The sequence below is a fragment of the Pseudopipra pipra genome, chromosome 4, assembly GCF_036250125.1.
Source record: "Pseudopipra pipra isolate bDixPip1 chromosome 4, bDixPip1.hap1, whole genome shotgun sequence".
NCBI lineage: Eukaryota > Metazoa > Chordata > Aves > Passeriformes > Pipridae > Pseudopipra > Pseudopipra pipra.
Window position 1 is genome coordinate 12,899,384 of NC_087552.1, and position 20,009 is coordinate 12,919,392.

The window sequence follows — 20,009 nt, forward strand, 5'->3', positions numbered from 1 at the left end:
CCAAAATGCACACCAAAAAACCCCAAAGACAAAACCCCAGTGAACTCCAACCAAGCCAAGAATATGCTGTGATTTTTTTCCCCTCACCTGTTGGCCTCTCTCTCTCAAACATTTGGGACCACCTAGCCACCCCAACTTCTGTTTTACCAGACAGGTGGGAGGGACACAAAGTTCCTACCAGCTGAGTGATGACTGAGGAGATCAGTAGCTAAAATAAGTTACTTGATGTGTTTTTCAGCAGATAAGCAAATTTATGATGCACCTCTGCAGCACTGGCTACAATCGGCTACTGCAGGTGCCATTTCCTCTCTGCAGGTGCTGTTCCCTCTCTGCAGGTGCCAAAAGACTGAGCCAGCAGCACTGCAGGAGAGAGTTGAGAGGATACAGGCACGTACAGCATGAGGGAAGACGAGCAGGGACAGGAAGAATTTTGTGTGAAAGGACACAGGAGCTCACTTTGTCTGCTGCACGTGGCTTAGCTCATTTCCATGGAGTGCCATCCTTATTGCCACGCAGACAATTCTGCTCTTGAGGAAGCTATTTCTTGATTGTGTGCTTTTCTTTCTTGTCCTGCTCACCTGCTGCAGAAGATGGAAGCTGTGCAGGATGATGGAATTTAATTCCATCCTAGAGTGACAGGCATCGAACATTACCACTGGTTAACTGGATTCTCCTGCATTCTGGGCTTTACTCCTTTTTTTGGGATGCTGCAGGAGATGCTGCCTCCTCTAACTCTATTGGAGGGGGAGAAGGGCTAAAAGTAGAGGTTTCTGTGCTGGAGTTATTTCTGCTATTTGCTTTAACTACGGGTAATTAAACAGGTTGTAGAAACAGCATGATCTGCTTGTTGTTCAGGTGTCTGCAGATGTTCTGCACTTCCTCTTGACGTTTTACTGAACTCAAATGATGGCTTTTGCAAGCTCTGGAAGGCTGTTTGTGATTAATGCTTAACAGCTCCTGCACAGCACACAAACAGGAAGCTTCTGAGGAATAGAAGACTCTTCTTCATGTGGTCAGTTAATTATTTGCATCAGCTTCATGTGCAGATCCAGTCTCTTAATTACCTAAAAATCTTAGGTTTTTTAGTAATAGTTTTCCTTATTTTAAAACCTTCATGACTTAGTCATCTTCCTGAAGGTATATATGTGAGCTCTGCTTGTGTCCTAGGAAAAGTGTTCTACATTGCTGTAACTTCTGTGTTTCATCTCAGGAAGCTAGGCTGCCTGTGCATTCCCTCCTCAGTTCAGCAGTGACTGTGGTATGCAAACCAATTAAATACAGAGAATAAGTGGAAGATGAGAGACAGTAATAAGTATCCAGATCATATTTCCCCTTTCCCTTTCTATCTCTGTAATTAAATTAAATTACTAAGGTCCGTGGAGATTCATCAATCAACTTCCCATAATGTGATTTTTTTTCCCCCTGGCTTTTCTTCCTGCATACTACTTCTTTCTCAGTAGTTAGTGGGAAATTTTATTCTCCAGTGAGGGCTAATTGAGAACAATTAACCATTGGACAACATGCACTGACATTATCAAGCAGAAGAGGGCAGTAAATCAAAAGCAGTATGATTGCTAAAACCTGGAACAGAGAAAGAATCCCCCATCCCCAAAATCTGGAGCTGAACAATACAGGAAGAAATGAATAATCTATGTTTTTTTCCACTGGAGAAAATCTGCTTGATTTTTTTTTTTTTAATTGTGGTTTGGAGAAAATCCAAATCATACAGATACTTTTCACTCCACTGTTTTAGTAGGTGACTAATTTCCAATGCAAAGTATTTGGTGCGAGAGGAGCCAAACCTGGAGTAAATGCTTAAGGCTTGACAGGTCTTGCCAATGGGAACACAAGGGGGCTGGATGTGAATGACTTTGTTTCCATTTAAATTATTAATGAAGTTCAATAAAATCAAAATCACTGCAGTCTCGCCCCTTTTCACTTACTATGAGTATTTGCAGCAGAAGGAAGTTACACAAACTATTCAGTCCTAGCTGTAAATGAAGAGAGAAGGACTTTAAAGTGTCTGAAGTTGTTACTTTATGAGAAAAACCTTAATGGCTTGATTTCCACCCCCTGCCTGTTACCTTTCAGCATGTCTCTTCTCAGAATCTTGTGTTCTGTACCAGTTCTGAGATATCCTCACTCAGCTCTGTCCGTATGAAGACATTTGCTATTTGCAGAGCTTGGCTGTTCCTAAATGAAAAGTAGTTTTCAATGCTGAAATATTATGCTATGGAAAAACAAATATTCCTTTGAGGACAATTAAGTTTTACTTTTTCTTTAAGTCAAACTAGTTAGTCTCTGTAAGGAATTTCTTCTTGTAAAACACCACCGTTTCCCAAAGGGTTTCCCTGTATAAGAAGGCTCCCTTGTGACCATTTTGTTTTCTGCTACATCTAAATTAAGAAAACATATATGCCATGTACATTCCATGTATTTTTGAGTGAAAATGAGGTTAAGTCCTCTTCCACACTTATTCTAACTTACTTTTTTTCTTTCTAAAATATTGCAACTGCTGTATTTTAAAGTCTATCTAATAGGCAGCAACAAACCACTTCTTCCTTTATTTCTGTATAATTCTTTCTATCTTAAAAGTGAGACAAATTTATTCAAGACTAAATCCTGCCTGCAACAGGCTTGTTTCAGCACTGCATCACTCCCCTGCTCTAATCACATAACTCCCATGTAATTAGTGGTGTTACAACCCCTGCTGAGGATCAGAAGCTTCTCATGCTCACCTGCTCTACAAGCAAAGTAGCATGGCAGCTTTAAGGAAAGGAGGGGGTGTGCTTGGCTGGGTTTTTTTGAGGGTTTGTTTTGTTTTGTTTTATTTTATTTCCTTCTAACTTGCATGCCATTAAGGGAAAATTATAAAGGAGCTGGTGAATTCAGAAAGGATTAGGCTTAGACATGCAATTTAAAGGCCTTTACTGTAAAATATAAGCTGCTTTAGTAGCATACATTATGAATAAAATCAAGGGGGCAGGTAAGAAGTTTAAGTAAATTTGAGTTAAGCTGCCACTAGTCATGCGTCTTCATAGCACAGAAAATTTGCAGCAAGTCTGAAGCTTTGCCTTAATTCTGCTGGATCTGGAGTTCTTCACAGATGGAACCTTTGTTGATTTGGTATTTCTCCTTGGCAAAAGAAATATGTGAATCAACAGATCTACAGACCTCAAATTAGGTCCCATATCCCTGCAAAAATAACTCCAAAAGCTAATTGGAACTAGACAATCTTCAATGTCCCTTCCAAACCAAACCATTAGATGATTCCATGATTTGGAGAAACATCTGTCCCTTTGTCATGGAAGAAACAGATACCCAGTGGCCCTTTCTGCACTCAGCATATGCAGTGTTGCCTGAGACTGGTACTAAAGAACTGTTCCAGTTATCAATAGTGTGTCAAAATAGCCACCTCCATTTGGGATCTGTCCAACTTGGTCCAGACAGAAAACCCTTTTCTGCACTGGGGTACAGCTACTCAAGAATAGGACTCTGTCCAGAGTACCCCTGGTTCTTACCATTCCCAGTGATATTTTTCCACCAGCAATAATCTTTGAGCTCTCAGCTCACAATGTAATTTTTTTTTTTTTTCCTGTGAGGTCTTGGTAGGATCTTAGAGGTCATCTTTTATAAAAGCAAGGCCACTCAAGTGTTTCAGACTTGTGCTACTGAAGTGAGCGCTTTTGTGACAAACACACGCAACAAAATATCCATCCCAAACAGCCCATCCGGAATTTCCTTCCTGCTGGCACAGGCAGCTCCAGTAACGTGCAGAGCAGTAGCGAGTATGTCCTGCTGCACCCGAACAGAGAGGTTTTCTTCTTCTTCTGAGGTTTAACTTGGACCCATTGAAGGAAGAATAAGAATTAAAAAAAGCCGAAATCAACCAAACCCAAAAGAGTGAGCACATCAAGTCAGGACTAATTAAGCACTACAGACAAAACTGACAGCACTTAGGTCTGCCAGGCTGCAAGAAAATTGTCATTAAGGGCTAAAACTCCCACACAGCTGGACATATTTTTCAGTTTATAACAAGACAATTTTTACCAGGAACTCTTTAATCTCTTCCTCCTACCCTTTTCTTGACTTGCTCTTTACTTCCATTTATTTTGTACTGGCATCTGCTATCTCAGATCTAAGCCCAAGGCCTATAAAACATGAACTTCCATCATCTACTGCCAATGAGATTTTAACTTTACAACTTCGTTACATTTTTTATACAATTTGCATGCTAGAACATTAAAATAATTACACTTTCTGATGTGCAAACACTGAACACTATTCTATAATTTCTAGCAGCAACACGGATGTCAGCTACATTTTTAATAAATGAGAACTTTTTTACCCATACACTTTGAGCCTTGCTTTTAATTAAAGGCAAACAAAATATCTAAAAGTGTTACCTCTTATCTCTTAAAGACCAGACAGAAAACTGAAATTTCATATTGGTTAATGTAAACCAGTAGCAAAATCTGTAATTGATGACATCCAAGTGTATGCGTGTAGTAGAAGCTCAATTTTGCTACGATGTGTGCTTTATTACAAAGTGACAACTAATTTAACTTTACACCTCAGCAGTGGCCACTTACATAAGAGGCTGCTGGTTGCACCATCTATTATTAGTAATGACTGACATGTTTTTGGAAAGAAAGAACCACCAATGTTTCCATGCTTCAGGGCACAGGACTGATATTTTTAGGGCTACCTTTATTGTCAGGGAGATATTGGTGAAAATAACTGCCCATGTTATATATCCTGGAAAACTCAAATTGTATGTGACCTGTCAGTCAGATTCCAGAGCCTAAAGAACCCTGAAAGATTTTATTTCCTTAGGAAAGGAAGCTGATGCCCTGAAAACGCAGAGGAAAGAAATACTCAGTTCAGATGCATAAGGAAGAAGAGCCAGAGCTCTGGAGCAAGGGTTAAAGGCAGAAACTGAGGACTGGAAATCAGATTTGGTAGAGGAGGAGATGCACAGGAGCGCCAAGGGAGTAGTAGATGTCGGTGGTCAGATAGAAACTGAGATGTAGCAGAGAGGTACTTTTGCACACAGATGCAGGTGAAGAGCACGTGTGTGTGACTGTAGTGCCCGTGTGCACTGCTCAGGGCCGAGGGCTGCTGTTAGAAGGAGTGTGTCAGACTCCTGCAATGTACAGGCACAGTGGGGCCTGAATCAGTCTGAACAGAAACCTTCTTCCTAGAGCTCCTTACAGCAAGTGGCTTCACAATTCAGAAAGTCTCCTTGGCAGTGGAGGTTTTTTCTGGCATAATGGTTAAAGCCCAATATTTGCAAAGGAGAAGACCAATTCTATTAAAAACTCCAGACCAGGTTGGATCAAGACAGTCTTACATATGTACTTGCTTTGTGAGCAGAGTCTGACAGTGTGTCTCCTACTGCCAAGGGGATAACAAAAGATGCATTATGAATTTGGCTGGCTTCAAAACCACGCGCTCTAGAAGACACCTGTGACTGGGTAAAACTGGAAAACAACACTTCAGCATTGCCCTGACAGGTCACTGCCTGGAGTTGGTTCTGTAGGCCTGAGGCTCCACAGCTGATCATGTTGCAAAATGTGGAATACGCAAAAATTTTCTTAGGAAAGGATGTTCGTTGATGTTTGATTTTTGTATACTTTCAGGCCTAATCAACAAGAAGTGAGATTTAACCCATGAAACAGAGAGTGGCTAACAAGCTCTAAGTGATGTCCATGTGTTAGAAAAACAAATTACTCGTTGATAGAATTGCTTTTTTAGAGTTTAGGGGCTGACATGCTTCAATAGCCTCAGACCTTCGGAGAGCTTAACAAAACTTGGGAAGGAGGATGTAACACAAAGATGTGGACACAAAGATGCAGAATTTAGGGCCATCTGGCAGAACTCCCAAGATAAGGAGGAAACTAATAAACCCAAGTCAGCAACTGTGCTGGAATCAGCTCCGACTGGGTAAAAGGTAATTCCCTCAGGGGGAAATGGGAACCACCGACTCAGGGACCCCCGACCCAAGAAACCCACCCACCCAAGAGAAGAGATAGACTGAGCATGGGGACTAATTAGGACGAGAAGAGAGAGAATCATTAACCAATAGGAGACAGAATACTAATTAATAAGAGAACTATGCAACTTGTAGCCAATGAACACTAATTCCTTTGTCTGCTAAAATGTACACATAGTAAAAGCTTTTGATAGTCGGGGACGCTCGTTCTGCAGAAACCTCCACCTCGCAGAATAAACAGTCTCTCTTTCCCACACCAGACCCCTGCGTTTAGAGAGCTCCTGGAACCGGCAGCAACCAGACACACGGACAGCTCGTTCTGTCCATGAGGAGACCGCCGCGCCCGCGGCGCTGGGAGCAGGCACCTGCTCCGCCACGGGGCTGAGGGGGAAAACCCCGGGGCAGCAGGGGTCTCGATGCCGCTCAGCCTCGCCCTTTGTGGTCCGGAGCAGGGGGGACGGACGGGCACCACGGCCCCAGGGACGCTCCCGGCGCCGCCGCCGCTCCCTCAGGAGCTCCCCGTCCCCGTGCCGGCCGGGCCCGCGCAGGCGCGGAGCGGCCCCGCCTGCCCGCAGCGCCCCCGCGCGCCCGGCGCTGGCGCGGGGGGGGCCGGGCCGGGCCGGGCAGGTCGCGCCGCTGCGCCCCCGCCCCTCCCGCCCCGGCCCGGCCCCGGCCCGGCCCGGCTCTGCCCGGGCGGCGCCCGCCGCCTCCCGCTGCCGGCCTGCGCGGCCCAACGGGTGCGGCCTCCGCCCGCACGGATACGGTAAGGGCGCGGCGAGCCGCCGGCTCCGGCTCCTGCCGCCGCGGCGGCGCTGACAGGCGGCCCTGCGCGGGGAGGGGGCGGCCGCGCTGCGCGGGGGCCGTGAGGGGCGGCCGGGGCGCGCGGGGCGGCCGCGGGGGCGGCGGGGCCGGGGGGTCGCTCCGGCGGCACCTCCCGCCCCCCGCCCTGCCCTGCCCTGCCCTGCCCCGCCGCACTTTCGGTTCCGCGCGGGGCGCGGCGGGGCGGCCGCGGGGCCGGAGGGGCCGCCCCGGGTCCCCCCTCAGCCCGGCGGGGTCCGCGCTCGGCGGCGGGGCGGGCGGTGCACGCCGGCTGTCAGTGTAAACACAGCCCCGGGGCGGCCGCGGCCTCCCGGGCCGGGCCCGCAGCACCCCGGGCCGGGCTGGGCGCGGGTGGGCGGCGGGAAGGGGGAGGCGGCCGGGGCAGCGCCGGGGGGGCAGCGCCAGGGGGGCAGCGCGTTGTTTACACGGGGCGCCGTGAGAACATGGCAGCCCGGGCGTGCGGGCCGCTCGCTGTCATGCGTGTGTGTGCTCGCTCCTCCCGGCCCCGGGATCGGCGCCCAGCACCCCGCGCCGCTCTCACCCTGCATAAAGGGCCGGAGTCTGGCGTGTTCGTCGTTATACCGTGAGCCCAGTCCGTGTTTATCCGTTACCCTTTTTGGCCGTGTTCCCTCTCTTCTCTCTCTCTCTCTCTCTCTCTCTCTCGCCGCTTAACTAATTCGGGTCTTCGTTTTGCTCGCTCCCTCCCCTTATGGCTGGGCACTGTCATCTTCCTTGTCACTTTTCTATAATCGTTTAGCTTCTTTAGCAAAGGCAGCAAAACCTTACCTTACACACGGCCAATTCGTGAGGACGGTTCTGGGTCTGATCCGAATTCCTCTCTTCCTCCTTCTGCTTTCACTCCATCTCTGACAGTGGACAGGATCAGTTGCTTTAGGAAAGGTTCTGGGAACAGGATGGTTGTTTTGTGTAGTACTATCAGTGACATACCCTTTCCGTACTCTTCTTCTGAAACCGTCTCTTAGGTTTCACTAATATCTGCTTCAGAAGGTCCCTAAACTTTAGACTGTTATGCGTGTCTTTGTGTTCGGCAGTCTCATAAGCCATTCAGGAGCTTTACATCTCTAAAGCTGTTGGACTTAAATCTTACAAGTTTTTTGACCTCCAGAATATCCTATGAAAGCTAATTACGGAATTTGCGCGCACCGCTTCCTTTTAGTGTGTGTATTGGGGTTTTTTTTTTGTTTTTTAAACCCACATCCTCACCATTTAATTTAATCGTCTCTGTTCCTTTATTATGTAAAACGATGAATAATTCCTCCCGTACTCCGGCTTGTGGGGGAGTGTAAGTGGTTGTTAAGGACCAACAAACGACTCGCTGGGAAGAGAAGTGGGGGTACAAAGTAAGGATATGTGTGAGAGACTCCTGTCAGAGGGAAGAGAAGGCTTCAGGCTATCTTTAAATAGAGAGCAGTGGGAAGAGAGCCTGCTAATAGGATGAAATACGGGAAGGTCCAGAAGAAGCCTGCTGAAGCCACAAAGGTTTTTGCAGAACGTTAATAGTTTTTTAAGTGATTATGAGCTTGTATGTTTTGGGGCTCGTCAGCTTTAGCTATTGAGGTTTCAGAGCAAACTTTGGATGTTCAGATGATCAAATTAAATATGTGTGGAAGGAGTTCCTGATTTCTTACTGGATTTGATGCATCATTAATTTGATCCAACATAACGATTTTCTGTGCGTTCTGCAATAAAATTATTGCTTAGTTGTATGGAAACTTGGGAATTATGGCATGGCCAGGACTACTTTGCTGATTGTTTATTTTGATTTCCTTTTCTGTAACTTTTAGTGATTGTTGTAATTTTTAAGGTACTATAAACTGCATGGATTGTTTTGTTCTCCCGACCTTGTGGATGTAAAAATTTACTTTGTATCTTCTTTTTGAGTATACCCCCGGATGCTTTAGCAACAAGTTTAAATATTTTTTTCTCTCAGCCAGCTTTTTCAGCAACCTAATTTTTCAGTTTTTAGACTTGTTCTGAGTCTCAAAAAAGCCAGAAAGTTAATTTGCCATTTCTTCTGCACATGCCAGTGTGAATCAGTTAGCCAGAGCTGTAAAAAATTATCTGGGAAAGCATCTTAAAAAAAGCCTTTTCAGTTGACATAAATTTTACAGAGCATGCTGTGGCATTTACTGGTATATTTGAGGTGCTGCCTATGAAAGGCCACCTTCGGACCCTTAGGAAGCTTTGTTACTCTTAGTGGGATTCTGCAGAGATCTTGGCCAGTGTACTTATAACTAACTTCATTTTCAAGCCAGCTTTCTAACTTTTTTTTTTAATTAAACCAAAAGAGGGCCTTTTTATTAAAAAAAAAAAAAAAAGCAAAAGCTGTGTGTGTGATGCTACTGCTGGCTACAGTCCTGCTCTTGTGGTTGCATCTGTGTAGGTATCCGCATAAATCTCTCCTCAGGATCTGGGATGCCAGCTGAATAAAAGGGGGACATTGTTCCAAGTACTCTTGTGGTGGCTCTGAGTGCTGTGGGAGCAGCTGCCTCTGGTCACTGCTGCCCAGACTTCTGCATGTTTGTCTTGTTTTTGTGTGGGGGCATCTTTTTTTTTTTTTTTTCCAAGCATTGGGTTCTTTCTTTTTTTTCTCGCTTGCTTGTTTTATAATTAAAACGAAAGTGTACTCAAACGATTTGCAGATTTATATTTAGAGTTTTGTTTTGATTCACTTGGAGTCTGGCCTAGTAGAGATGATGCTCTGCCATCCATTCCACACTGTTTTTTCAATTATTATTTGTAATTCTGTTGAGTTGCATCTTTGCTTCTCTGATAATTTGGTAGGTGATTATGCACGGGGGGATCAACTTAAGGCACTGTTTTTTGAGGGATGTGCTCATCACAGTTGTGATCTGCAGTGGTTTTAAGCTTTCTGCTGAAAACATAACCATTTGGATTTCTTGTAAGCAAACACTTGGATGCACAGTGTATGCCATATAAATGTGCTATTCAATATGTGAATGACCTGCTTGGTATTTTGTAGCCTTTATGACAAGTCCCCTGTAGCCTCTGAAGATGTACAGGCTCTAATTGGTCATCTTGACCAGTGAAATTATCCAAAATTTGAGGTTTTGATATGTCTTTTATAGTGGTAAACAGTTATAAACTTCTTGCTGTTGAAGCAAAGAATTTAAGGTTCAGATTTTTTAGTTTAGTTGGGTTCGTTTTTTTTAGTTTATTTGGGGATGGGAGCACCTAGACTTACTTTTGTTTTCCCATGAGATACATACAAAAATAACAAGTGATGCAAGAAAGCTGTTTTTGTGGTTGTAAGGGTTATTCCAAATGTTTCAAAGCCAGTTTTTCCTCTGCTTTTTCCATTACCAGGAAGAACAGGAGTGGATGTCACAACTCTGACAAAATGATTTGGTAATTTCTTTTGGAAATGTTACTTTTTTTTTTCCCTGATGTTATTCCATATTTTGCTGTGTTGTAAGCATCTATCTAGAGAGGAATTACATTTGTAGTGTGTGGGGTTTTTTTTTTATTTTTAATCTTCCTGCGTGTTGTTTTGTAATTCAAAACTAGTCATACTTTCTCTACTGGCTATTTGTATCACTGGGGACAGTCTGTTCTCTTACAAACCTGAATCATCTCTTCCTTTAAGAATCTGAGTCTAATTGTCTTTTGGCCTTTTTGTCTCAGTTAGCCTTGGGAAATGGGAATTTCAGTACTGAAAGTGGCCAGGCAGCCTTTTCCTTTTACAGGAGTCAAATGAGTTGCGACTTGATAGGGAGAGGATGGGGAATAGATTCAGTGTTCTGCTGAAATTTGAGAGACAAGCAAAAAGCCTTCCACAGAGACATACTCCTTAGGGAAAGAAGGAGGGCAGATGCTTGACTGGTTCATTCAGAAAGGGCCGTGTCTGCAGGACACAAACACGTGGGTGTGTGGGGTGTGTTTGTGCCTTTGCTTCAACTCAGAACTGAACTGAAGCTGTTTGAACTTCCCACTCGCCTTTTTCTGTATCCTGTCAGAGTTTTGAAAACGTTGCTGAATAGCAGGACTCTCAGTATGAAGTTCAAATCCTATTATCTAAAGACTTTGGGCCTTTCATTTATTCCTTGCCTGGGCTGTTCCATACATTCAGTCTGAAGACACCATCCTTTTAAGGAATGCTGGGATTCAGTCTCACACATTTTCGGTAGATTTTCACCTGTAAGGTTCTTACTAGGAATTTCTGCCAGAACTGGAAAATGAGGATTATTGTTTATGTTCCTGCATTGCCCTATCTTCATTTCCACAGGTAACTGTTAATTAATGTACAGACAAATCAGCACAAAAGTGACCTAAACTTCCTGTAACCTTCGAGACATAAATGGCATGTTTTTGAGATAACCTGGTCTTGAACACAGTATTGAGTGTTTTCGGTTGCTACTGTTTGGCCACCTGTGTGGGACTGTAGTACATAAAATATAAACACACAGTAGATGTGGTCTAGTAAGTGATTGTTGATTTGCATTAATATTCTGTGTGAGAATGAAAATAGCTTTGTGACGTCCTTAGGCAAAGACACTACATGAAGTGCTGTATGTTCTTATGTAGCTACAAGTCTGAGTTGCAGGAATAACACTGATTTTGAAAGTGGTTGCAGGCTCTGCTTTCAAATTAATATACCATTTCCTTTCTTTGGACTTCTCCTTTGGGTTATGATTGCTTTTTGGTATTTCTAGCGTGGATGTAAATGGAAAACCATAGAAGAGGAAAAAGTTTTGGCAATAAAACTTATTTTCTTATTTTGCCTCCTGACTGATTATATTAGAGCATTCATAAACAGCTCGTTTTCTACTTTACATGTTTCTGAATTTAAACACTTTTGGAATAATTGATAGGCAGATAAGGAGTAGGCTTTTTGTGCTAAAAACATGGAGGGTGACAAGTATATGTGGCTACAAGGGATGCCTGTTAAAGGCTTTCCAGCCCGAGTCTTGTTTGGGGAGCAGAGGAGATCTTGGCTTTCTGTTTCATCTTGAAAATGTTGATAATCAAAAAGTGGTGCTGGCTTTACAAATGAAACAACGGAAAATAAAGTATTAACTGTGGAGGTTCTTTTGTGCTGTTACAAATGAAATATTGTTAGGTATGAATTGTGCTTTGTCATGTAAAGTTGGCCGCCTATGTAAGCAAAAAAGCCTTATTTTTTATTCTAAATTGCATATATTTTTTTCCTTTCTTTTGAAATGTATCTTGTGCTTATTCTGCTGCTACTATGATAGTGATTTAACATGGTTTCCTGTTCTTTGGTTTTGTTTTGTGAGGATTAATTCTCAAGAAAGCTGGTATCAGAATTTATTCTCCTTTTTGTATGTAAGGGTGAAAAATATGGGTATATTGCCCTGTTGTGTCAGGATTTTTTTTTTTTTTTTGTTTGGTATGTTGCTTGGTTTTTTGGTTGTGTTTTTGTAGTGACCTGCCATGCACTGTGTGGCAACTGACTTTGTGCTACCTTGGTACAGCAACATCAATGATGCCTTTCTGAGCATATTTTTATGGCAGGCTGAAGGATCCTCAATACCTTGATAAATTAAAGTTTTAAACCAATTTTTGCATAGTATTTTTTGTTGACTTTCTTGCTTAGTTGACATCCTGATGGGGAGATCAACAATTGTAGTTTTTGCTAGTGCACCTAAGCTGTCATGCCCATAGGAAGCCCAGTTGCTCTGCATGAATCCAAACTAGTTTTTCCCTGTATGTGCAAGATTAATTTACTTTAAGCTGTCTGCTGTTTAAAAGCAGACTCATTGAGTTTGCCCATTAAAGTATTGATTATGATTATTTTTCCTCAGTATGTATTAGAAGATCCTGTTTTCTTGCAGACCTCAGTGGTTGTGCTAGCTTTCTAAATGGATGGGTTTTATTAAAAATGTTGGGCTAAATTCTGGCTTCTGTTAAAAAGCATTGATCTCAGTGGAGTTACTTGCAAGGGTAATTGATAACAGGTTGGGTTCTTTTGTCTCACATGGAACATGGGCTTTCTGTTGTTCAGCTAAGGAGCTTTAGTTGCACCTTGAAGTAGTAAACTGCTCCTCATGACCCAAAGTTTATGAAGGGAGATTATTTGTCTCTTTGAAAGGCAGGGTATGAGTAATACCAGTTGGTTAGAAACAAAGCACTCTTAAAAAAAATTCACAGAGATGAAAGTTGTGTCTCTTTGTGAGCTCAGTGAGTCCATGGTACACACAAACTGCAGCATTATGATGTGCAACTACATTTTTAGATTCATAAGAATTTCTTCTATAAAAGATGAACTGCTAGAATACTTTGTATTTCGAAGAAAACTGTAGGTTAGAAATTAGGTGTGTGTTTGAGATGTGTAATAAATATGCACTGCTTTAAAAAGGCAGTATGTATGAAACTTTCTGAAATGACTATGAAACAGTAAAGCAAAGAAGAAAATGTAGTTAAAAAATAATCTGATCATTTGATATGAAAGCAATATCTTTAGGAAAGCTGCACTAACTCAAATGTATGTATGTCTCAAAAAAAAATTAGTTAATATTTTACCTCAGTGAGAAATTAATGATTCTGGCTGAAATTGTGAAGAGCCAAACTGAGATTGTGTTCTCTTAGTATCAGTGTGAAACTTGTGTGTCACTGCTAACTTTACTGAGGTCAGCACATTCTGTCCCATCTGTTGTGCTTGCCCATGTCCTGTTTTGATGTAGAGATATAACATGCAATAGATTTCATAAACATTGGAAGATTTTTGGCTATAAATTATGCAAATAACTTAAAATTCTTTTGTGTTTCAGCAGCCTCTGCCTAGCTGTTTAACAGCAGTGGATTGGGAATTCAAGCCTTTGCTATCCTGAGGTTATCAGCGTTACTGTCTTCAAGAGATAACACCTCTCAAAGCATCTTCAGGGGATGCACCATGACATCAGCAGTGATTGACACTGGGGGCCCTGCCCTGGAGTTTGACAGCAATGGAATCAAAAACCAAGAGGTTAGAAAAATAAATAGCATTTATTTACTATCAAACTTTGCAGCTTTTATCTAAATTTGAAAGAAAAACTCACTGTAAACTTGCTGTGAAGACAAATGAAATGGATTTGAGATTGTTGTGTAAGGAGTAAGACAGCAGCCATTTTTCAAATATCTTTTATTAGAAGATTTTGTTATCACAGAGAAGTGGAAGCAGTAAGTTTTGGAGTCTGCAGTACAACTGTAGACTTGGTTTACAAAATTACATTCCATACTAAGCATTTCTTTGAAGACCTCAGATGTGTCTTGAGGTATAGAACAAGTTGAGCAGAACAACACAAGGGCCTTTTTTAAAGTTAGCCAACACAACATATTTGGTTGCATTTTTGCATTCTTATCAACAAATAATAAATATATTCTACTATCCTGTAGCTTTCAATAAATAGAATCTGGCAGGGTTCCACTTCTGCAACACTTTAACTGATTAAATATGCTTTTACAGACATTTTGATCCTTAAATAAGTAGACATAAGCATATGGGCTGTGAAGTAGTCAGTTCTGCTGTGATAGCTTATGTACTTAATCCAAAACATGGGTGTTCATGAGGTACAGGTCAGATGTAGGTATCTTGCAGTACACACAAAAAGCCTTGATTACATTTCATCAAGCAGAGGGAGAAGAAACAATTCCCACAGCTGAATGACTTCATTAGAAAGCTCTTTTCCAATATCTTAAAGCTCTTTGTCTGATGCTTTAAATTTTAAGTGCTTAAAACCAGGAAAATATCTCTGAGTTTGAGGGAGGTCCCTTTGATGGCTGATAAGCCATCTTTTATTCTTTTCATCTCTTGCTTTAGAAGAAAATTTCATTTAAAAATCTTTAAAATTATTATCATTATTCCATAAAATATGTAAGAGCGTAAGAGGAAAAATACTGATGTAGAGTTCAACAGTGCAGTATTTAGAGCATTTTTTTTCTTTTCTTCCCTTTTTTTTTTTTTTCCTTTCTATAGGAAAATGAGCCAGTCTCTGAATTCCCAGCAGTGATTGTGGAGCCAGTTCCTAGTGCCAGACTAGAACAGGGTTACGCTGCTCAGGTCCTGGTTTATGATGACGAGACTTACCTGATGCAAGATGTAGCAGAGGAACAAGAAATTGAGACTGAAACTGTGGAAACAGGTAGACTTACTTCATTTGTTTTTTTTTTCTTCCATGAGGTTTTAGTACTTTTAGAAGTCCCCTAGGAGTGTGACATTGTATTTACCCACGGGATGGAGATCCTGGCCTGAGTTCACATCTCTTCCCTCTAAACTTAGTTGTGCTCAGCTTGAGTGGTGACAGGATTACCTTGGCAGGTAAAAACGTCCCCTTGTGTTCAGGATGCTGCAAACTGTGTACCCTCATGAGCAGGCAGATCTTCATTTATGTCTTTGTTACTTATGCAGGGAGTTAGCTAGACAGCTAAACTTGGAGTTTTTAAAAATCAGCTGAGCCAGGAAGCTGGTTAGAACTCAGTTTTTTAATGTGTCTGGGCCAAATACCTGCAGGGCAGCTGGCAGAATGGACTGTGTGGCTCTGTTTACCCCATATTCCTGTCTGTCCCTTGCTATCCCACTTTTTTGATCAAAGAGTGGTTTTATTGCTGGTTGGATGGCAGGAGTATGTGGCTAGAGGGGATAGAGTTGGACTGTCTTTTTATGGGCAAAAAGCCGATAGATTGAAATCAACTCATCCAGCTGGTAAAATATCAAGTTAGGGATGAAGCAAGGAGTAGAGCTTTGGGTTTAAAAGCTGAGCTGGTTAGTGCTAAGCACATGCCTTTCTGTACCCCCTCTCTCCAAAGAGCACCACTGGGAGGTCTGCACCTCCTGAGGGGCACCAAAGTCTGTTTAAAGTGTCTGAGGAAACAAAAGTTGTGCTCCTACTGCTGCCTTATGACTCCTGACTGCTGGGCTGCGATTCACGGGATCACAGAATATGCTCAGTTGGAAGGGACTCACAAGAATCATTGAGTCTGACCCTTAGTCCTGCACAGGACACCCCAAAAATCACACCATGTGCCTGAGAGCATTGTCCAAACACCCCTTGAACTCTGTCAGGCTTGGTGCTGTGACCACTGCCCTGGGGAGCCTGTTCCAGTGCCCAACCACCCTCTGGGTGAAGAACCTTTTCCTGATATCCAGCCTAAACCTCCCTTGATACATCAGGCCATTCCCATGGATCATATCACTGTTCACTGCAGAGAAGAGATCAGTGCCTGTCCCTCCTCTTGCTTTCTTGTGTTGCCTCTCATACTTGTTAAACTTCTTTAGCCATTTCAGTTTGCTAAGTTTGCAAGAGAACGTAGCAAGGAGACCCTCAGCTGTTCTGTATTTTCGTTGGGTTAAATTTCTGCTGGATTAGCAGAGTGTTGGCGTAGGGACTACATAGAACTGCAACCAGAGGGAGTCCAGGTCCTCTTGGGCACTCCATACCGAGCTGGTGAGACCCACATCACATGGGCAGCACACATTCCTATCCTGAGGCTGCCTAATGTAGAGCTGGAGTTTAAATTCATGGTGTCAGGCAAGCAAAACAATGGTGAGAGACTCTTCTCTCAGCTGCTTACCTTGGCAGCCCAGTAACTCTGTGTGCATTCCCATCAGATTAGGCAAGTTTCAGTGCAGATCTCTCTGTAAACAGTGGATGCAACTGCTCATACATCCTTCTGAATTTGGATGTTATCCAAATGTTTGCACCGCAGCAAAAATCACGTGCATCAACTTCATAAGATGTGCATGAACTAGTGATTCAGATTTTGGGACAATACTTACGATTCCAGTCTGCTGAAAAGTGTTTTGAATGAAATATGCTAATTAGAAGTTCAACAAATTAATTCAAAGAAAAGTTATGAAATATGTATTTTTTAATTCTATTTTTTACTATGGTAATAAACTTTTAAGATTAAGGTAAGTGAGAAGTGAATTTTAGAACTTAAACTTGTATTTCAAAACCTTTAAGAGCTTATACTTTGAAGGTTTTTGTACTCAGAAGTTGTTTTTTAAACATTAAATATGCTGTTTCTTGTAAGATTTTGTAGATTAATGGCTAACAGGGCAACTGTTTCAGGATAAAGAGCTACTGCAGATGAATTCTTTCTGTGTTTAAATATAATTTTATGGCCATAATAAATTGGTGGAAAGGACAATTAAAAATTTGTACCTCTTCTGTAGTAATATTTTTATTTAAGCTACTGTTCAAAGAAATAGACATGTGGGTACTTACAAGCCTTGATATTTGAAAGTATAGTCTTAAAATTTATAGAGCAGTCGATATGATAATTTGATGAGTTTGTGGCTGGAGATGTTAAGAGATGTGTCTTGACTGCATGTAGTTAGTGTTCTTTGTGTTCTTTTTTTTTTTAATTTCACAGTTTGACATTAGCATGTCCTTAAAAATTTAGCATGTTTTAATAGTTTTGAGCTAAGAACTAGTAGGCACTAAAAAGCCAATGTACAGTGGAGGAGAAATTAAAATTAACAAGGATTTAAAAATTTATGAATGCACAGCAGTTCCCATGCTCCAGCTTTTCATTATTATTTGTAAACTGTATAAAGCATTAATCCAGTGCAGTTTTCATGATGTAATCATACATGACAATGAGTTGTTGCACAGAACTTGTATCCAGTGTTGGTTTAGACTGTTTTGAGGGAGGCAGTCCTGCGGGGCACGTGTTTTGATCAACATGTTTTGGCATAGCCAGGAGTCTTTCTCAATTCCTTGCTTATACAGAGAAGTGAGATGGGTGGAGAGAAAGTATTAAAACCACAAGAAACATCCCCTGTGGTAATGCACCATTATTAGCAATGCCTTGCAGGACAGGGAATCTGAGTGTGTTGTTTAATTTTAATTTTCTAGGAGCAGAGAGACTGGGCTGTGGGTAGGAAGCAATTTAATGTAGGAGAGCTGGCAACAGGTGCCATAGTAATTGTTAATGAGAAAGCAGGCTAAGGCAGTAAACAAAGTATAATGTTTTTTAAAGAGCATAATTTTAGGGTGTTAATTTTCTGAAGTACATACCTTTGTTATGCTAATGACCCTAATTTAGAGAGAGGTGCAACAATTTGATTTCTGTGCATCTTAGAAGAAAATTCTGTTATTGCCAAAGTAGTCTCAATAGATTCTGCTTCATAAATGACAGAATTGATTGCTATAATAAATTCTGTGTTATTTGATAAATGTATCATTGTTGCACCAAGAATGAGCAAACTTAATACCTTTTGTGGTTCTGGACTCTACAGACAGCATGGCAAATACTAAAACCTCAAAGAGTCTGGGCAGTATTTGAAAAGGACACCTATTCTCATAACATAATATACACCCTTTTCTGTGTCTTTACTGCTGGCCATGGACATGATTTCTTTTCCTTTCTTGTGACAGTTCATTGACACTTCCAATGACTTGTGATTTACATGCTTTATAGCATTGCGACACACGTGTTCCAAGAGCCTCCAGCTACTTTGCAGTTAATCTAAAGCTTTGTAATTTAAAATGTAGCCTTATTCTGGCCTTCAGAGATAGGGATCAGTACCCTTTGTGAAAAATGTAGTGGGGCAGGTCCTTACGACAATGAAGAGATGATTTGTGCTGCGCCTTGAATGGGTCTGTTTGTGGTTTGCTATTGCATGAATGGATTTGAGACTGTGTGGACTGTAAGGACAGTCAGTACTGAGCCAAGGGCAGAATCAGGACCTGTGATGTTGTTTTGTATTAAAAAACTTCTTGCATTTATGAAACCACAATTCAAATAAAATATGCTATATGATTGTTATAAATACTGATGAATTTTTAGCTAATTCTAGTGGAGTACGGGGGGTTTTGCCTATCAGACTCCTTCCAGCCTGTTTCCCACTAATCTATCTCAATTCGTTAATCAAGGATCATTAATTATAATTAATCCTTTAACTGTAAAATTAATCCATTAACTATAAAAGTAAGACCCCAAGAGTCTTTTAGCACACAAGAAAGACTTAATGGTTCAAGTTATGTTTTTATTCTAGAAGGAAAAAAATGCCTATCTGCTTGGAATAGGAAAACATCATGACAAAGGGTGCAACATACATATGTATGTTTTTCTAGAAAAACCAAAATGTAGGAAATTTGTTTTTTTCAGGTGACCTTCTGACATTCTTTGTGGAGGTAGTGAGTGCCTTTTGTAATGATTGAAAGGGAAGATATAAGCTTTAAGTTGACATAGTGTTTAAATTTCTTTCCCTGTTTGTATGACATTCTTGGGAGTGGTACCTTTAGATTATTGAGGACTGAGTTACAACCTTAGAATGTTGTTTACTGCACCAGTAACAGTGTTTGTATAACAAAAGAGACATCCTTCTTAACAAGTTTTTAATAATATCCAAATTTTAATGGCTGTCATCTTCTGCATAGTTTTCTGTCCTTTGAGTAGTTAGGCCTTACATTGTAAGATTTATTCAGCAAAACCTTTGTAGTTTATGTTACAGCAGAAGCTGCTGTCTTTAAAGAAGCAGTCATTTTGAAATTAACAATTGCTGCATTTGCAAAACCCACATTATTGTTTGTTCACAAATTTTGCTGAACTGTGGTAGCTATTAAGGAAATGTTGCTGTAAGTACAGTAAAGCTTGATCCCTATGAGAGGTGTTCCAAAATCGTATTGCCTCTGTAGAACCCTGATGGAATTGATTTAGTGACTCTAACATCTTATATGAATAGTGTTTTTCCCTTATTTTTTTATTAATCACCAAAGGAACAAGTACAGGTTTGGGGTTTTTTTTTTCAGTCACAGCTTTAAGATGAAAGAGGAGACAAACCTGCTATGTTCAAGAAGTCGAAATGTCATTAAATTTGTGAACTGTCACCAGGTTTTTTAATTTGATGTTCCATCAGAAATCCTCCTTGTGGTTCAAGTTGAAAAGTCTGGTTTAATTCTAAAAAATATTATTGGCACAGAGAGGTGGAGAATCTGCATGAAAATAATGGGGATCTGAAAATGAGCCTCTGTAGGGTTATGATCTGATGGAAAAATATTGGGCTACAAAGATCAGGAAGTTCAGTTGAAACTATCATGTAAATTGACAGCCATCCTTAAGGAGGGAGGTTTTGAATCAACAGGGAGCTTAGGCTTATTCCTCTCCTAATTTAAACAAATGGATGAACAAAATACATACTTTAAGGGAAATCTTTTAGAAAGCAAATTTCACATTACTACTTGCACACTTAGCACCGTGGGAATCA

At 41.4% G+C, this 20,009-nt stretch overlaps 1 protein-coding gene and 1 long non-coding RNA gene across 5 annotated transcripts in view; one reads left to right on the top strand and one right to left on the bottom strand.

Moving 5' to 3' along the window:
• LOC135412770 (uncharacterized) overlaps nt 1–8,086 on the bottom strand; it is a 29,399-nt gene extending 21,313 nt beyond the window's left edge. The window contains exons 1-2 of one of the 2 annotated variants that reach the window (XR_010429944.1): nt 7,356–8,086; nt 2,085–2,193 (exon numbers count right to left, since the gene is read on the bottom strand). This is a non-coding gene — a long non-coding RNA (uncharacterized LOC135412770). The remainder of the gene's footprint in view (nt 1–2,084; nt 2,194–7,355) is intronic. The other variant, XR_010429945.1, reaches the window with a different exon arrangement.
• Nucleotides 6,636–20,009, top strand: part of ELF2 (E74 like ETS transcription factor 2) — a 35,339-nt gene continuing 21,965 nt past the window's right edge. Inside the window, exons 1-3 of one of the 3 annotated variants that reach the window (XM_064651614.1) lie at nt 6,636–6,758; nt 13,591–13,781; nt 14,772–14,937. In XM_064651614.1, coding sequence (XP_064507684.1) covers nt 13,710–13,781; nt 14,772–14,937 — 238 coding nt within the window. In that variant the 5' untranslated portion in view covers nt 6,636–6,758; nt 13,591–13,709. Of the gene's footprint in view, nt 6,759–13,587; nt 13,782–14,771; nt 14,938–20,009 lie in introns of all 3 variants that reach the window. The other 2 variants (XM_064651613.1, XM_064651616.1) reach the window with 2 other exon arrangements.